Source organism: Anser brachyrhynchus (genome assembly GCF_964034855.1).
Source record: "Anser brachyrhynchus genome assembly, chromosome: 3".
NCBI classification, from domain to species: domain Eukaryota; kingdom Metazoa; phylum Chordata; class Aves; order Anseriformes; family Anatidae; genus Anser; species Anser brachyrhynchus.
In genome coordinates this window covers 70,580,385-70,600,265 of record NC_137696.1, presented here as the reverse complement: position 1 = coordinate 70,600,265, position 19,881 = coordinate 70,580,385, and the positions used below count along the sequence as shown (strand labels likewise).

Here is a 19,881-nt window from a genome sequence, read left to right as displayed (position 1 = left end):
AAACAGTTTTAGGGACTCCCACTTCTGTGACGTGGAAACTAGGACCCAAACCTTTGTCATCTGATTTTATCTTTTATGAGGAACAAGAGATTGAAGTACAATTTAAATATTTCACCTATTCAGATCACAACCTATTCAGATCTTTGCAAAGCAAATGAGATAAAATAATAAAGACCTTGCCTGACCAAACAGATATGAGAGTCTGAGTGGTTTCTAATTTATCCCAGTGATAAATGTTAAGTAGTGGTTACCTGAACACATTATTCAGTTCCAGAAATAGAGTCATTCTCTATAATAATTCATAGAAATATTCCTCACCAGACAGTGATATATCCATGTGACATATGAAATTTGAAATGTTCCCCATGTCCCAGATGTGTCAGACTGTGCCTAGTGACAGTGAGACTGTTCTGTCCTTATATATGGGCAAGTCTGGATTAAGAGGCAGGCACAGGGGGGTATATTTCCATACCTCTCCACTGCTGTCTGTCTGAAGAAGGTATGGAATATAAATTCAGTGTTTTAGGGACAGCTATGACTTTTTCTTGAGGAAAAAAAAAAAAAAAGGTAGTGTTGTATCAAAAAAGCTATTGATTTTATTCCCAAATTATAACTTAAATTCTCATTTTTACATCAACTCTGACTTGAAATGTCATTGTAAATTGTGTTAGAGCCATGGAAATATGCATGGAATACACCAAGAAGTGCAAGGTTAGTAATTAATTAATTTTATTTATTTATTTATTTATGGCTGATATTAGAGTTATAACATGGACAGCACATTTTCTTTGCTTAGTGTTTTCTGGTGCATATCAATGACATCATACAACCATTTTGAATTACAGAGAGACAAATGACAGAATTGTCAACTGATGAATGTAGCTCAAGAGTTTTTTCTTTCCTACAGTAGATACTAACTTATTTTCCCAACTGACAGAGTAAATCAAAATCCCAAATGAATGCTTTTTTTCTAAGTATATATGTCACAGTACTCTGTCTTAATGGTTTCCATGTAAAGCATTAATGGCATTATTTTTAAATCAACATAAAAAAAAAATTTTAAAGCATAAAATTGTCAGTGCTTGTACACATGTTCCAAATGTTGTAATCTATTTCTCCATTATTAACTTGCTGAATTATGAAAAGTAAACATGGCTTTTTCCCTGCCTTCTTGAAAATATAAATATTTTAATATATCCATATAAATATTTATATATATAATATATATATAAATATATAAAATATATAAAATATATAAATATAAAATATATAAAAATATAAAATATATAAAAATATTTTTATATCCTTATAAAAGCTATAATACAAGAGGAGGATGTTCTAAGTATAGGATTCAGGTGTTAGACAGGAAAAAAAAAAAAGAATTTTGATCCATGGCTTAATTGTTAAGTGACTCAGAGTAGGGACATCTTTACCTTGAAAATGACTCATATGAAAGATTTACTAGTAGGTTAAAAGTACTTTTAACTTCTTTGGTGACAGACAAGATAAAAATCTTATCTGAATTCAAAGATATCTAAAACAGAAGATTATTTATTTTTAATAGCTATCTATATAAGATATGTCTAAAATATCTCTTTTTCTTACTTACTTTATGCTCCTAAATATATAACCCAAAATGGGGAGAATGCATTAATAACAAAGCTGTGTGTCTGTAATATGTATGAAATAAAAATATCTACTGAGAGAAATATTTGTGAAATTATATTAACAATATAAGATTCCAAATTTTGTAAAACAAATTCAAATTACACATGCTTATGGAAAACATAGAATGTTGCAAAATGATCTTTAATTTTAATTAATGTCCATCACATTTGTCTAATTAGTACTACCACAGAGATGGAAGAGAAGTTTTGAAACACCTCTGAGATGCCTTTTCTGGGCACCTCTCTGCTCTGTTCACGGATGGGGATTCCATTTACTTACATTTTTGGAATATGAATCTTGCTCAAGATCACAGCTTCTCTCAGGTCCTGTGTCTGCATTAAAACATTAGACACTGAGACAAAATTGAGTTCCCCCTTATTTGGTCATGGAAGACTGATTAACATCTAAGAAGGCTTCAGCAGATCAGTCCTCAAATCTCAGTGACGTATCTTAGAGGTGAGGTAAACCTTTCATCGTTTTTAATGGCATGATCAGTCCAAAAAGCATACATGAAGTCTCATCTCAAAGCAGTTTAAAAGACTGTATTCAAAAAAATAAAATAAAAATCTCAAGGTGATTTCTCTACGTTGTTTTTGCTAAATGGAAGAGAAAAAGAGATGCAGTAGGGAAAATTTTTGACCTAGTTGGAATGATAGTTTCCTTATTTCCTTTCACGGATTCTAAATCAAATAATCTTTAGCATTTGCTGTAAACTTGCATGAAGTCATCACAAAGCCATTCTGCTGTCTTCCACAAGCTGTAACACCTCCCTACCTTCTCTGTAATAACAGATGCATACAGTAGGAGATCTAATATTTGTAGCCCATGGTAACAGTCGGATCTGCAAAGCTTCCTCCCATCTTTGGTGCTTTGCACGTACATTAGACACTTGCAGGACCTCTACAAACTTCTGGCATCTTGCGTCAATCTTAGCTTAACAATCTTAGTTTTTTGTGTTTCACTCCCTAACTCTCATGGTAATAGGAAAAGAGACAGACAAATTTGCAAACCTATACCTGAAGTTCAACTATGATGACTGAAAATGATATTTATGCCTATTTGTCTCAATTTCATCCCACTTTCCTTCACTGTTTTCTTCCTTGATTAACCATGGGCCATATCAGGGAAACAAAAATGGCACCTGAAAGGATATTTTTCAGCCTGACATTACTTCCCAAACTGCCTGTGCTGTATTCACAAATCTGGTGATGCTCAAATTTGTCCCATGGAAGCAGAATGTTTTCCTGTTTATGAAACTTTCACATTGTCCCAGATCACATACAAAATCCACAATTCTGTTCTGGGTGTTTTTATTTGTCACTAGTCTTCTAACATTTATCTTCCCTTCAGCTCACACTGTGAGGTAAGGGCATACTATTTTCATTTGAAGGAAAAGAAGTGATGGAAAAATTAAGTGAACGCCATACTGGAAGTTTAGCAGGAGACAGAACTGAACCTATGTCTCTTCTAACTTCTGGCTCATTGCACTTTTCTATTGCGTAAAGTTTAAGCACAATATATCACAGACTTTCTCTGAGTGCCATTGTTTTTCTTCTTTGCCTGTCCTTTCAAGACTTTTATACACATTCAGCATGTATATAAAGCCTCTTTTTTTTTTTTTTTTTTTTTTTTTTTTTAATCTCAGATTTTAAGAATATCAAAGCTACTGTTACTTTCGTATTTCAGGAAACTTTCAAACAGTTCTCTGAAGTTTCTTTAATATTAATACAGCAGCCTCAACTCATATCTTTGCCAGTATAATGAAAAGAGATAGAGATGTAGAAGTTGATAGCCCTTTCTAAATTTTTAAGAAATCTTTTGAGAGTGACTTAGTTATTCTGTATACATCTTTGCAAGACTTTGCAGGCTGTTATATTCTGGTTAAAGGCCTATTCATCACCTAACCTTTCTTTATTAATTTCCTTTTCTATTATATCAATAGAGTGCAGCTTCAGCTGTAATTAGATGTGTTAATAAATAAAAAATGTATACTTTCACATTTATTGAGGATGAGCATTTACATTATAGTCGATGTTTCAGCCTGACAGTGTACGTTGACGATATTCTCATAGTCACAAAACTGATAATCTTTCACAATTCATCCCCCCAAAAGTGCAGTCAGAATGCTATTAAAGTACTATGGTAGAATTCAAGAATAGACGTATAGATAAAATAATTGAATGACTAATGATGAACAATATTCACACTGTGGAATACTGAAATAGAAGTAGGCCATAAGACGTTGTATTTTGCTTGCTATAACTTAACCCTGTTGTGGCTAGAATGAAAGTAAAAATACAAACAATAGTACAGAGTGAAAAATCTATAGTAAGTTATATATACATATATATATATCAAATGTGGCGGTGAGTTAAATGAGGCTTCTCTCTATTTTCATCATCTTCTGTTTATAACACAAATTGACAGAGCAAGGAAGAAAGGGAAGAATACAGAACATTCTGTAAATTATCTTTTTTTTGGTGTATTAAGGTAGTCCTTAGGCCAGGTGCCACACAGAAGTGTGAAAGAAATTATGTAGGATGAAATTCCTAAAGAACTCTACCCACACACTGCATACTGCATATCCACTATGCACTCCCCAGAACCCACACAAGCATACTGCTTTTGCCGGAGCAGTGGAGAAATACTAAAAATACCTTTAGCGTTCTTCCGCTGTTGGGAACTATAACAAAAGGTTCACACCACCTAAGCAGGCAAATAAAACTTTAATAAGACATTGGGCTTATTTACAACTGAGCCTGTTTCCAAGTCCAGACCAACAGTTACCTCCCACTCATCCTGGTGATTAGGGCAAGAGTGGTATTATTATCTTTTAATAGACATTCATGAGTCATCTGGTGGGGTAGAGCTGGAGCATTTTCTTTGCTCCAAGTAGGTGGGATAAATTTTTCTCCCCCCTCCATTTCCAGAAATACTCAGTCCTTGTGGACTACAACCTGACAGAGTCCTTTGGTATTCAGTCCTCGGTGGATGCTGTTCCCTAGCACACTAATGGAAGACCATTAAACGTCTTGAGCTCGTTAATGTCTTTATTCCTTAGATCAAGTGCTGCAAATGTCTTTATTAGGTCTATAAGTGTAAGGAAAGTATAAGGTCTACCTGTCATGGAAAAAGATTGTCAGGATTTGTGTTATGCACAGTATATTTCTGTCCCAGCTGACACCTTAATTCACAGGGTCCTGCAAGTAGTATCACTTTTAGACAAGTGCTATTTTTCTGCAGAAAGAAACATAGGATAAAAAGAGCTAGAATGCTAAAGAACTTATAGACTTGTGTCGTAGAAAGTTGGGGAAGATAACTTTTATACAGAATAAATTCAGGTAATACATGTGGAAGGGCAGGGAGGAAGAACACAAGCCATGACAATTATATATGTGCAAGAGATCCCCTGAAAACTATTAGTCTGTATTCTGGGAAGTTCATATTATTCATATCTATGCCCAAAAAAGTGTGGATGAAATGCTGGTTATAGAGCCAGAGAAGAATGCAATAATTTATGGTTCTCTTATCTTCTCACTTCATTGCCATAGCATGTAAGCAAGCTGGAAACACAAATATATTTCTGTAACCAAAAATCAGTCAGAAACTTACTGACTGGTAATAAAAATATATACTCTTTCACATAAAACATGCTCTTCTTTTTCAGCTGATGAGACACTGATGTCTGTAGTTCCAGTTTTATTTAAAACTATTGGAAATATTCTCTCCAATCACTGAATAAAATGATAATAATAAAAGAATAAAAGGGAATATTTCTGCATTTAAAGTAGCACAAAAGTTTGATTCTTTCAATTAAAAGACTGAAAGGCATAAAATAACAGGAAAGATTGAAAGCAAACTAGATATAAAGTCCTAACTGTAGCTGAAAACAAGGGAATCTTTTCCAAAATAAGATTCATAGATTTAGCAAACTTCATGTAGGCAACTTAAATGAAAGATCTAAGTAAGTGCTTCTAACTTTTGAAGAATTCAAATTATTAAATTAGACAAAGTGAAATAATTTAAAAAACAGACAAACAAACAAAACCCAAAAAAACCTTAAAGATAACAAGGACTGTGTTAGTAAAAGCAACAATAGTGATTTCAAAGGTATTAACTTGACATAATCATTGAGTCCAAAAATGTAAAAGTGTTTACAGTAAATGGTAAAAGTAGAATAAAAATAGAACTGATATAGAAAAAAAAAAATGGAATTATTTGTTTAAGAATGAGTGCAGAGCATGAATCCTGTAAAAGTAAGAACTCTAGCTGAGTTTTCATTGACACTAACTTGAATTAGTGATCTGTGGGAAGGTTGTTTTCATTTGTACATTGCTCAAGGACAGCTGACAAAAGCTGTTTTAGTGAGGAAACTAGACAAAAGTTGTTTAAATGGGGAAAATAATAAGATGACTATTATCATGAAACATGCTTTCAAAAGTATGTTGAAGCTACTGTAGGTTTTACAACACGATTCAGCAAAATCACAGACTTTCAGACAGGGTGTAATTCTTGACGTACACTAAGCCTGAAGATTTTAACACCCCCACTTCTCTATTTGAAGAATACACAAAATGTTCTGTTTAAAAATACATTAATGTTATGTCTCATGATTAACTGATATTTACTTAAATAAACCAGAATGCACATACCTTTAGTGTTGCTTATGTTAAAAAAGATGAGAACTGAGAAGAGAAAGAGGAACACAATGTACAGCTAGGAACTCACAGGCTTTTGTAAACATTCCATTTTTATAGTACACATTAAGCATTTTTGTTCTAGCTTGATATTTGATACCTATAGTTAGGCAAAAAAGATTTTTTTATTATTATTTCCGCCCCCCCCCCCCCCCACCCCCAGTTTAATGATTGATCTCTGTATTATACAATGCCACAGGCTATTCAGGTATCCAAGAAAATAAGTAGTGCTGGGTAGGAAGCAGATCTAGGGAATTTTCTAAGGATTTACTAATACAAGTTTTATTTCACTGTCCTTTTCTTATTCTTATTACAGGGACCTAATATTAATCATAGCCATTTGTTATGTCCTTTGTACCTACATGGCCAGGAGTTCAGACTCCTGCACAACTTTTTGCAGACCTCCTACAGAACAAGAGGACAGGTCTCACTTCTGCTTATTCACATAATCACAGAAAGACAGAGAAAGGTGAAACTGGCTAAAAATGAGGTTTCCGGGCTAAAAAACAGACACCTAATAGCACTATAAAGTGTTTTTTGTTGCTGGTTAAATAAGTTCCCCTGGAAAACAACTGCTTCCTCCAGTGGAATATGTTTAACTCTGGAATTGCTCCAATGCAACCGATGTACATCTGTTTTTAGAAGAAGATGCTATCCATATTATCTGTCTACCTGGAAATTTTCAGGAGAAGAAGGAACATCTGTAAGCTAAAATTGTGTTCACATTTGAAAAATGCCAAGAAAATGTAAACATCTGAATGAAAAAAATAAAGAGGGAAGTGTCTGAGCCTAAAGATAATAATGGTTACAAACCAATGACATTTGTAAATAACCATTATGTTACATTCAACATCTCTTAGAGTGTCTTGGAGACACAGAGAGAAAAATGGATGTGGGCTAACTGAAAATTTCCACAATATTTGCAATATTTAAGGAAAGGACGTTATGAAAGCATGCAAAGCATGCAAAGATATATGTTTATTTCCAAGTGCCTCACTATTAAAATTAATTCAAGATTACCATACGTTTAAAGACCAATTTGTGCAAAGGTGAAACATTCTTTCAAAACATGACTGATCATAGTGACGGTGAATAGTGACTGTCAGTACAAGACCTGAGAAGTTCCTTCCTCTCCTGCTCAGAGTAGCAGCCTCAGGCGCCTCATTTCATCACTGGAGATGTGAAAGGCACCTCCAGGATTTCAGAATCCACTGCAAATGGCTTTGACAGAGGAACCACAAGGAAGCTCTTCTGTCCTGAATTCCACTAGATCTGGCTGTCTCCAACAGAGTTGCCATCTTTTTCCCTCTTGTCTGAATTACCCACATAAAAGCACCCGGTCAGAAAGCAGGAACATAACGTGACTTCTATGCCTAAACAGCGTTTCTGTTAGACTGTTACACTAGAAAAGCTCTCAAGAATTTACATGTTCACTTCTGGAGAGTAAAATAATTTATTTTTTTGCTTTAATAAAACACTAAATCTTAAAATTAGTACCTGGAAAAGAAACCTGTTTTCTACAGTACTAAGGAAAGCAAAGAACCTTTACAAGTTAAAATTATTGTAAGATTCAAATGTAGAGTCTGCTTTATTTGATATATGATGTGATAAGTCCAACACAGTCCTGACCTCTAAGCACAACCACAGTAAATAATTAAAAAATAAATAAAATCAATCCAATGCCACTTTATAATTCTGGCAGCCTCTGCAGATTCAACATTATTTCTGCTTTCCAGTGCTTAGCATGACATAAAGAAGACTGGATAGAAACCATGTTGTAAAACTGCCTTGGTCATTTGTGAAAATGCCTTTAGCATACTTCTCAGTGTTAAATGCATTAACCTATACTAGATGACAAATGGAACAATGGCAAACAAATTTTAAAAGAAACTCTGTACTAACTAGTTTATAAGATAAAAACCTAGCCCTCATCATTGTTTTGCCTGCATGCTTGAAATCACCTTACTTCACTAATTCAGGTAACATTGCATATTACTCCCCTCACACACTAATACATGCACGTACACATTTAATTCACTTTTAAGTGTGTGTTTAGTGTGAAGGAAAAGGGAAGGGAAGGGAAGGGAAGGGAAGGGAAGGGAAGGGAAGGGAAGGGAAGGGAAGGGAAGGGAAGGGAAGGGAAGGGAAGGGAAGGGAAGGGAAGGGAAGGGAAGGGAAGGGAAGGGAAGGGAAGGGAAGGGAAGGGAAGGGAAGGGAAGGGAAGGGAAGGGAAGGGAAGGGAAGGGAAGGGAAGGGAAGGGAAGGGAAGGGAAGGGAAGGGAAGGGAAGGGAAGGGAAGGGAAGGGAAGGGAAGGGAAGGGAAGGGAAGGGAAGGGAAGGGAAGGGAAGGGAAGGGAAGGGAAGGGAAGGGAAGGGAAGGGAAGGGAAGGGAAGGGAAGGGAAGGGAAGGGAAGGGAAGGGAAGGAAGGGAAACTTTTTGAGCTCTGTCAAACTACTCCTTTCTGAGGCAGGAGAAATCTTTGTATCTTCAGAATACACTGTCTACTACCAAAATAACATCTTCACTGACTTTACATGCTCTGACACAAATTAGAAGTGTTAGAATTGTATATAGTGGTTCTCCTTCAGGTGACACAATGTAGTCAGACATCCAGTCACATAGGTGTGTCATGCAAACAGGGGTCACTTTCAATGTCTATCAGGGACCTTTTGTTATGATTAGTGTTATAATAATATTTCTAATGCATAATAATAATAATAATAATAATAAATCATTAAATGTTTAAAGGGGTGAGTCTAAATTTGGATATCTCCATGTAAAATGATCACTTTTTTTATTCCTGTCCATGAATGATGATACAACAAAATCTCTAGGAAGAGGAAGATTTGAAGTTTTCCATTTAAAAGAAAGAAATAAAGGAAAAGAAAAGAAAGAAAAGAAAGGAAGGAAAGAAGGAAGGAAGGAAGGAAGGAAGGAAGGAAGGAAGGAAGGAAGGAAGGAAGGAAGGAAGGAAGGAAGGAAGGAAAAAGAAAGAAAAAGAAAGAAAAAGAAAGAAAGAAAGAAAGAAAGAAAGAAAGAAAGAAAGAAAGAAAGAAAGAGAAAGAAAGAAAAAGAAAGAAAGAAAAAGAAAGAAAGAAAGAAAGAAAGAAAGAAAGAAAGAAAGAAAGAAAGAAAGAGAAAGAAAGAAAGAAAGAAAGAAAGAGAAAGAAAGAAAGAAAGAAAGAAAGAAAGAAAGAAAGAAAGAAAGAAAGAAAGAAAGAAAGAAAGAAAAAGAAAGAAAGAAAGAAAGAAAGAAAGAAAGAAAGAAAGAAAGAAAGAAAAAGAAAGAAAGAAAAAGAAAGAAAGAAAGAAAGAAAGAAAGAAAGAAAGAAAGAAAGAAAGAAAGAAAGAGAAAGAAAGAAAGAAAGAAAGAAAGAAAAAGAAAGAAAGAAAGAAAGAAAGAAAGAAAGAAAGAAAGAAAGAAAGAAAGAAAGAAAGAAAGAAAGAAAGAAAGAAAGAAAAAGAAAAAGAAAGAAATTGAAATTATGCTAATTTCAAGTTACAGTTTAAATATTGAAGTTAGAAAACTGTGAAAAGTATATAGACTGAACTCTTATCATACATGTGATGTTGCCTTTTAGGGATGTTAAGTTGTAATATATGTGCTCATGAACCTCTTCAGTTAACTTTGGTAGGAATTACACTGATAAACCTAAAGCCAAAACTAAGGTCCTACCTGACATAGGAGGAAGAGGTCAAAGCATAATGAGAATCTGAACATTTGAATAATGTGTGAAATTATGTCTTTAAAAACAGTAAAATAGTTACCAGAAAACTGTATTTATGGTAATTGTATCAATTGTGAATAACCTCTTAGCAGAGATTGAAACAAGATTTAGCCTTCCTGACATGCACAGAGCACCACAACTTAAATCTACATAGTGGAATATAGGAAAAAATGAGTTAATTTACATACCAAAAGAGGCTACAAAGGCTTAAATTCATTGTGCCTTTGACAATTTGACTCCAGGCAAAGGTACAGAGATACTTTTGAAGTTGTGAGAACATAAGCATGTACAGGGAGTAGCAGGTCTTTACTCATTACATATTTGTAAAGGATTTTTTAAAACTGTCTTTGAAGATAGAAAGAGGATACTTCTCCAGTGAGAAAGTTTTTCAATCCTTGGCATTTTATATCATCCTTTCTTATGGAAAATGCCTTTGCATGGCACTGAGCAGAAGTTTCAGGCCGGAGACAAACTCATACTGTGCTGTAAGACTGATACTAAAAAAAGCCCAAATCAGCCACAAGGACTCAAGTGGGGCTTATTCAGGACTTAAAACCACAGCTTTTTCATTCTGATTTTTTAGAGCAAAACTGACCATGATCTGAGCAACTGAACTGATTTGACTGAAATGCATAGGAGACAGTTTTGAAATAAAAATAAATAAATAAATAAATAAAAAGGAAACAAGAAAAAGAAAACAAACAAAACAACAACAGAAAAAAAAAAAAAGGAGGCTTTTTAACCTCCTCTACCTCTCTACCTTACATAGTAAAGTAGAGGGAGCTATATGGTGACTTTTGTTAGCTCAGCTCTTTTCCTCAAAATCTAATGAGTCTGAAGAATAATGTAGTTGCTTACTGTATGCTTTACTATGCTCTTCCAATTACAGAAGGGACCAGATTTACATCACCTGCATATTGCCTGAAGTATTATATACTGGATTGTTGTGGTTTAACCCGGCTGGCAGCTAAACACCACACAGCCGTTCGCTCACGCTCCCCACTCCCTCTCTGGGATGGGGGAGAGAAACGGGAAAGTGAAGCTTGTGAGTTGAGATAAAGACAGTTTATTAAGACAGGAATATAATAATAACAATAATAACAATAGTGATAATGATAATAGTATTAATAATAGTAATGTGTAAGAAACAAGTGATGCACAATGCAATTGCTCACCACCCAGTGACCGATGCCCAGCCTATCCCCGAGCAGCCGGCCCCCCACCCCGGCCAGCCACCCCTATATATTGTTTAGCATGACGTCAGATGGTATGGACCTTTGGCCAGTTTGGGTCAGCTGTCCTGGGTCTGTCCCCTCCCAGCTCCTGCTGCACCCCTAGCCTGCTCGCTGGCAGGACAGAGCGAGAAGCCGAAAAGTCCTTGGCCTGGTGTAAACGCTGCTCTGCAACAATTAAAACATCAGCATGTTATCAGCGTTCTTCTCATCTTAATCCAAAACACAGCACCCTACCAGCTACTAGGAGGAAAAATTAACTCTGTCCTAACTGGAACCAGGACATGGATCTTAGAAAAGGTAGGAGATGAGAAAGAGAAAAATTAAAACTCTATTACAGAGAAGAAAAAAAAAAAAAAAAAGAAAAGAAAAAGGTATTAGAGGCTATGAAGAAAGGAATGGAATATGGGACAAGACATTCTGGCAGTGTCATTTAGTGTCATTCTCTTCTCCCTCTAATATTAGTCAAATATCTTGTAGCCAAGTACATGTTGCATAATTCCTGAAGCAGACTTATTTACATAAAGCAACTGCACTGTAGGCACTTATTAGGAATAAATCTAGATCCTAAATCTTACTGCTCCCTTTTGACCACCTGCTGCTTAAACAAAATCCCACTTAAGGATCTAAAGTCTGAACAGTCACGTCTCAATGCACCAAAGTAAGATTTATATAAAGACACAGAGCTAAGACTAAAATATGAAATAATAATAATTTCAAATGAAAATGTTTAAAGCTGCCAAAAGAACATGACAGTAGGATCAAATGGATTGGAAGTATAGCCAGCTGTCCATAGCTTTAAGTCTTTAGGTGTGTTGACTTTACAGTTTAGATCCCATTATCTACATCGTGTTCCCGTATATCAGTCTGATCTTAGAATATGGAACCATTGTTTGCTGTTTTACACCTATCTGTTCATCTGCAACTACTGAAGACATTTCAGTATTCATTTGCAATAGTTCCTCTTTACAAGCCCTACTCAAATGATTCTGAACTCTGAGAAGGAAGGAAATATAAGTGTTAGTTCTTTCTGAATCACAAACTGAAGTTTTCCTTAAATATTTTTAAAAATAAAATATGAAATTAAGAAAACCTGTGGTAAGGGATACACTTTTATAGCACTTTCTAATGATAACATTATAGTTAAATGCAAAGCTATGATCAAACCTGTGATCAAAGCTGTGAATAAAGTTAAATACATCACTGAGCTGTTGTAAATCACTAGCTAAGCAGACCAGAGCCAAATAAAGCTACCCTCTTTTTTTTTTTTTTGAGGGTATAACCTGTTTGTAAATACAAAGAATTTTTCTTCATTTCAGTTTATTTTACTGTTTAAACTCAATTATTATCTTATTCTAAGTAAAAAAAAAAAAAAAAAAAAAAAGGTAACTGGTAGTTAAAAGAAAGTTTTCTTTCTCTAATCTTTGAATAAATATTGTGTGAAAGAAAATAGCTCTATCATACATTCTTGTAGGATGCAGTGGCTGGAAACTAAATTACAAGTAGTACCATATTTGTTTAATAAAACATTTAGCTTATCAAAACATGTTCAATTTAAAATTAACTTCTCATATATAGGGAATATATTTATAGTACGCAAATAAATAGTTTTAAAATTCTAGGTTTGTACCATTTTAATTGAATTCCAACTTCCATCGTAATGAAGCATGATGGATATCACAAGTAAAAATAAAATCATTATTTAGTAAGAAAGAAATTCAACATTTTCTATCATTAAAACAAACAAACAAACAAACATGTAAAGATTAAGAATATGGTTAAATGGCTCAAGTATAGAATTGCTTAATAGATACATATTTATGTTCTCTTTCTCTCTAAGAGTAAAAGGCACAGAGTTGTGAGAAAAGCTGTATACAGTCAGCAGTACTAGTAATCTGCCAGTAGGAATCAGTCTCTCTTTTCCATTCTTTATTCCTGGACAACATATGAAAAAATAAGATTAAAATTGCTGTTTTCAAATCCAGGTTTCTTTTTTGCTGATTTAAATCATGATTAAAATTGGTGATTTAAAAGGTTTTTCAATCATTTTGACTTAAAACAATCCACCCTCTATTGCTTTAAATATCATTTAAGCCAGTAAAATGAGCACTAGTTCAATCTGCTTAAACAGAGCAGAAACCAGCCAATGCTAGCATCAAAACAAAAAGGAAAGCTTCTCCATTCCCACAAGCAGCTGACCTTCCTCAAAGGGGGCAAATCTGGTTTCTCTGTCCTCTGCGTCCTGGACTGACGCCAGACTTGCACTATGAAATGTGTTTTAACCTAAACTAACCTCTGCTTTCCAGAACAAAGCTCAGATTTTGAAGGCTTAATTTTGGCAGAAAAAGCAGCATGAATCTTACTCGGTGTTTACATCGTAGGCAATGGGCAAAAGTACTCAACACATTTAAAGACTATTTTTTTTTTTTTTTCTAGGATTAGCTAATGATTGGCACTTTTGAGAATCTGACTGGTTGCATAAGTTTCATTTTGGAATCAGCGTAAGGTACCTAAGATAAAGATAAATTAGAGTTTCTCTGTACCAAGTAAGCACACATAGATACTGTGCCAGCTGTGAGTAACAATACGCACAAATTATTAAACCCAAGATTTAGGTTAGTAAATTTGGTCACATTTGTGTTTGACTCAGCAGACTACAAGAGGGTACCCTGGCTGCCAGCCAAACCAACCAGCTCAGGTGTCCATTACATAGGCAGGGAGAAATCTAAGTTTTGTAGAACTTCAATGAGAATTTATAACTTCTGTTACCACAGAAGGTTTACTTTTTTAACAGGCTTTCCCGGGTTTTATGACTTTTTGTTTCCAGATAACTAGGCAGTTGTGTTTACCTGGTACTTTTGAGAGAGAGCAGACTGACTCCTTCAAAAAAATCATTGTCAAAATCGTCCATTTTTCCTTCACCGCCAGCAAAAGGTGTGCTATCTGCTTCCTTGTCAACACTTGAAGCCAGAAAAAGATACCTTTTCATATTGCAAATTCTCTTGTTGCAAATAAATTCTATAGAAATCTCCTAACACAATGTTTAACTAACAGTCTAACCAAAGACTAGGAAAAACCTCACATGACTTTAGCCATTAAAATGAATAATCTAGCCTAATTTATTCATGTAGGCTCCTTTTGTAGTCAGCAGTAATTCTTGAATTACCGTGAGAAGCACCTATCTCCCTCTTGCTGGTACTGTGACTTTGCTAAACTTTTTGCCTACTGAAGACTGCTGTTAGCTTCTGGCCATTGCACTCATGAAGTCTTTATGATTTTACCCTCTGGCTCTTGTGTGTTATTTCTCATACATTATCAGGTTTCATGTATATTAATCGTCAAGCATACAGATCATATTAAATCTGCCTTTTGAAACATTTTAAATCTTAAATCTTTCCATAGCTATCAAACAGCTGGAGAAAAGAACTGAATTCCAGAAGCTAATTTGGAGTTTGTCACTGATGAGCTGCATGTAGCCTCAGGGCTTGCCTGTCTCCTCACAGCCTGCTCCAAGAAAGAGGAAATGCATAGTTGCATAGCTCTCAGCAACAAAATAAGGACCAAACTGTGACTCATTGTCACATTTCTGTTCAATGCGTACTTCTCTGTTGCTCCACTGGGGAAATAAGTTGTGGCAGACAAACAGCTGGCAGAGAAACCTTGTCTTTATGCTCTCCTCACCTCCCTGGATTAGATCAGTGCACAGTCTCCGGTACATTGCATCAGGCAGCGGTGCTGCATGCTTCTAAGTCTCTGCTCATTCTTCCGTGCGTGGGAGGATAAAATGCCAGGGGACAGCCATCAGCCTTGTTCTGTGACCTGCTGTAGATTGGGCTAGAAAGGACTAACTATAAGGCAGCTGCTGCAGCTATTGTGCACATACAGATTAAGCTGTACATTGGTAGAAGCCATTTCTCAGAGATGCCAGGTTTTTGTATTCATATTTCAGTGGTGGCAGGTCCAACTGCATGTGCCACTGAGTCCAGTCCGATCCTCATGTTCATAAACACAGCTGAGTAGCACAGTTAAGATACATGTGGCTTTCTAGGCAAGCTCTTAAGTGGTCATGGCAAAGTTCCTGACATTTACGGAATTCTCAGTAGCAGCCAAAATAATAATAATAAATAAATTTCCTGAGAGTGTTGCAAAGACAAAGTACTTACTAACACTACTGAGCTTCCTTCTGTATACTGTTTTAAGGACTTCCACATTTTAATAGTGCAATTCTGTGGTTGCAGTTACATGTAATATGAGGATGCTGAAGATAATCCTTTGGAATCTTCTCTTAAATATTTACCAGCAGGAGACCTAGGTCCTGCGAGCTTTCTCAGGACATTTATAAACTGCTGTCCTCACAGATCTCCTTTTGCCAGTGTACTTCAACAGTATATCTGATCTTTGTGCAATTTGTATTTGTGGCAATGAATAGGCAGCACATGCAACTTGCAATTCAAATAGTCATTGCTTGGTGGCTACATTTTTAAACTCTTTCGTGTTATTGTCATTATAGTGATGTTGACCTGAAAGAGCACCCCATCAGATCCATGCATCTGCCTGCCACAGTATTGTTGTGGGCTGTCAGAAAAAGATCCCTGAGATGTGTAGCAATAGTATCGTTCTACCATGGCTGGACCATCCCCCTAAACCAGCAACCATGTTGGCCACAGGGCTGAGCCATGTCGCTGCCATGTCATGCTGTTCTCATGTCAGCATCTTGGTGTGGTACCCTGGGGGGCAAAGAGCCTGCCACTCTAGCTGAGATGTGGCTGACAACATAAAACAGAAATAAGAATACAGACCACATGGAACGAGCAGTTTAAACCTAGTAAAGTCATTAAGATCTAAGTCTTATAGACTGGAATGTAGCATGAAAATAAATAACTAAATAAATAGATAAATAAATAAATAAGGCATCATATGAAGCAAGATGCATTTTTTTTTATTATTATTTTTTTTGTCCAAACTATAAGTTGCTGAAGTTTAGATCTGAACTTTCAGACTGCCTTGTGACTGCCAGCAGTAGCCCCAGAGGAAAATAAACTGCAGTGAAACATTAGCCCCAGGCTGAATTCTTAGTTTTCTGCCATGAGTAAAATTTCCATCTCATGGATCAAGTTTAAAAATCATCCAGTCAAAATAAGTCTGTTCCAAATATAAAAAAGAACAAAAACTGTTCTTTGGTTAATTTACCTGTCCTGCTGAAGGTCAGGTACTGTGGAACTGACTGATGCCCCTTGTCACCTGAAGTCTACTTCTTTACACAGACAAAAACAAAACGGACACACACTGCAATAGCTAAGAAACACCTGTAAGCACTGCAAAAACATTTTCAGACCCTATATTTTATCTTTATTTTAGGGGTCTTTTATCTTCTTTCTTTGATTAACTAAAAGATTGAAAAGTCACTTACAGGCTGAAAAGTCTTTTATGTTTCCTATTAATTTCAAACAAAGAATATTGATATTTTTTGATTTGTTTCACCTGGAGAACCTCATAAGTATTTCCATACCACTCCTCTAACACTGATGTTGTTAATGAACACATTTTAGAAAACAAATATTATTTCACAGATATCCTGTTAACACCTACAAAATATCCAATGTTTCCAACATATATTTTTAAGGTTATCCAAATAAACTAGTGCTAGCATTCAGATTAGGGCTGTCATGCTGAGCCACCTGTTTTGGCAGTGTTTGCAGCCAGAAACAGTTTATAGATCCATCCAATTGGTGACCATAAAAACATCCCCGCATTGTCTCCTTGCTGTGGTTAACCAGATATCAGGCAAGGATTGTGCAGTTTGACATAGTCTAAACATGAATCATTTAGAAGACAATTTGGTTCACTCTCTAATATTGCTTAATGCAGATCCTCTTACAAATATTAATAATGAAAAATGGAAGATGAAAAGTACAACATTCATACACCAAAATGCACATAACCTTGACAAGTAGAATAAAAATAACTCTCAGAAGACTGTTTTAAAATCCTTCAGATTTTGTTTGCTTGTTTTTTGTAATGTTATTATTAAATTTGGATAAACAGTAGAGTAATCTACACTGGGGAAAAAGAAAAAAAAAAGAATGAAATTCAACTAAAAAAAATCAGTATTAAAGAAGGTTACATTTTAAATATAGACCCTGTCTCATTGTGGTTGATAAAATATTGTTATGAATCTAAAATGTTATTTAAATATGAATGGTCAGGAAATATTAAAGTACATGAAATATTCATATTTTAGGATACGCATTTACTGGTTAATACAATTGACTTTCATTCTTTCATGCCTAGCTCAAGCATACTTATTTCAACACAACTTTCACTAACTCTTTTAGAAGTTTACCTGAATAAGGGTAGGGTGGAAGCACCTGGCATCCAGGCTTTCCCCCTTCTTGTACAACTCCAATGGAGCTGCTCTGCGTATGAGACTAATGCTATTTTTAGAGGTGCACAGAGATTTTGCTTCTGTAACTGGTAAAAACTTTTAGTACAGGAGTGAAAAAGGGAAAAAAAGAAAAAGGAAAAAAAAAAAGACAGGAAAGAAAATAAAACAACCCAATAAACAGATTAAATGATCCCAAAGTGAAAGTGTTGTATTCTAATAACAATAAATCATATTGACACACCAGCTCAATTGAACTGTCAAAGTACGTATCATTTTTGGTTAATTATATTCAAAAACAGCTACTGTACCTTCTGCTGCAATCTCGGCCATGATGATGATGATGATGGTAAGAGTTACTCTGTTAAAAAGGTCAATATGTACTCTGGCAGATTAGATAATACTTCTTGGTTGCTGGCTTTTACAGGAGCTGCAGAATGAGCAGGAGGGAGGTCCTCTGCTTTTTCTAATTTTGTTCCTTCTTCTTTTGTGCCCCTATGAACTTTCTCTTTCCTCTGGAGACTCCTGCCCTCCCCAAGCAACCTCAGGCCTTCCAGAGGCAATACTTAAAGCTCAGTCTAAAGTATCAGCTTCTAATAAAAATAGCCATGCCTCACAGTGAGTCTTCAGCATGTTTTCTCTAATATCCTAAGAACCATGCACATGACAAATAAAAAATAAAAAAAACATCTCTAAAGAGGACAGGAAAGCATAGAAGGGCAGCAAAAAGCAAAAGAACTGGGAAAGAGCTGTTTAAAGCTCCTGCAGCCTTGCTAACATAATTACAGTTCTTTGGGGGGTATGTCAGGAAACATGAAATATAGAGTTCAAAGAAACCTTATCCACCCTAGCTCAACTTTATTCTTAGCTCACTCAGTGCTTAGCACATTCTTCTTGGCCTTATTTGGTTTGGGGAAGGTCCTATGAAGCTTACCGCTGCCTAAGGGGGAGGGTAAATTTAGGTGATTTTCTCCACTTTGATTCTTAGTCACAGTCACAGAGCCAATAAAGACATGACTTTAAACTTATGAAATTGGTAACCTTTCTGATTTTCATTTTTTGTACCTCTCTTGATTTGCTGTCATTGTTATGTGCATACCTGTGAAGTTCATCTAAGTATCACAGAACAACATTGAGAGTATAAATAGTTTATATGCTGCAAATTCATTAAGGTAATATGCAAAAGTATTAAACAGGATAGATTTTTCAGAGGTCTGATTAATGGAAAATATTATTTAAAATAATTAAATATTTTTTAAAATATTATTGAAATAATTTTAATTTTTAATTAATTTAAATAAGAATAGTTTAAAAAAAGAGCAATATATTCATTGCATTGCTTACAATTTCACAGCTGTGAAATTATGTATGTGGGCAAGAGCTTGAAAGTGAAATTAGCAGAAAAATGACCTCAAGCCAGTATGCCTCTACATAAATGTCATCATCACATGAAATCAGAAACCATCTTAAACAGTTCTTACTAGGGAACCTATAGTCAGCTCTTCTTTGCTACACAGGCTGGCATTTGCACTTCTCATCTTCCCACAAGGAGATATAAGCACCTGGCTCTGTGGCAAAATATAAGGAAAGGAATCTGTTTATCCAGTGCACAAGATGCAGAAGTGAAGGCTCACTGAACAGAGGTTTACAGTCATCATTGGGATTTTTCTCTTTCTTTTGCTCTGAAATGCTTCAAAGTTGTCAAATGTCTGAAAAATTTTAGTCATTTGCTAGGCAAAGTTTAGAGTCACTGCTCCATGCTCTTTCTTCTTCAGCTCTCCTGACCACATTTTTTTACATGAAGCTTTGATTACTTGGTGCCCGGTATTCAGTGCTTTTCTGATCATCCTCCTGGTCCTCCCTTACCACGCAGACGGTCCTTCAGAAAATCCTCCTCACTAAGGCTGATGAAAAGATTCTAGACAATAACATATTCCTTCAAAAAGTGCTTTTTTTATGAACACCTAAATGTTCTGTGGAATCACATTCACATCACCAGAACAGCAACCCACAATAGTTCAGTGGTTAGTAAAGCGTGCTAGGATGCATTGTATAGGAGCAAAGACCTTGTCCTTCTTAATTACTTCTCTTTCTTCTGCTGGAACAGTTCCATTTTACATGAACAATTAAATATTTTGGGTCACTTATATTTTGACAGCTACACTACTTGCCT

At 35.4% G+C, this 19,881-nt stretch overlaps 1 protein-coding gene across 3 annotated transcripts in view; it reads right to left on the bottom strand.

Moving 5' to 3' along the window:
* TRDN (triadin) overlaps nucleotides 1-19,881 on the bottom strand; it is a 243,231-nt gene that overhangs the window by 217,558 nt on the left and 5,792 nt on the right. For 2 of the 3 annotated variants that reach the window (XM_080588347.1, XM_080588348.1), the window contains exon 1: nucleotides 18,020-19,555. The exons of the other annotated variant lie outside the window; for it this stretch is intronic. In XM_080588347.1, the coding sequence (XP_080444473.1) occupies nucleotides 18,020-18,041 (22 nt within the window). In that variant the 5' untranslated portion in view covers nucleotides 18,042-19,555. Of the gene's footprint in view, nucleotides 1-18,019; nucleotides 19,556-19,881 lie in introns of those variants that run through there. 3 annotated transcript variants of the gene reach the window in all.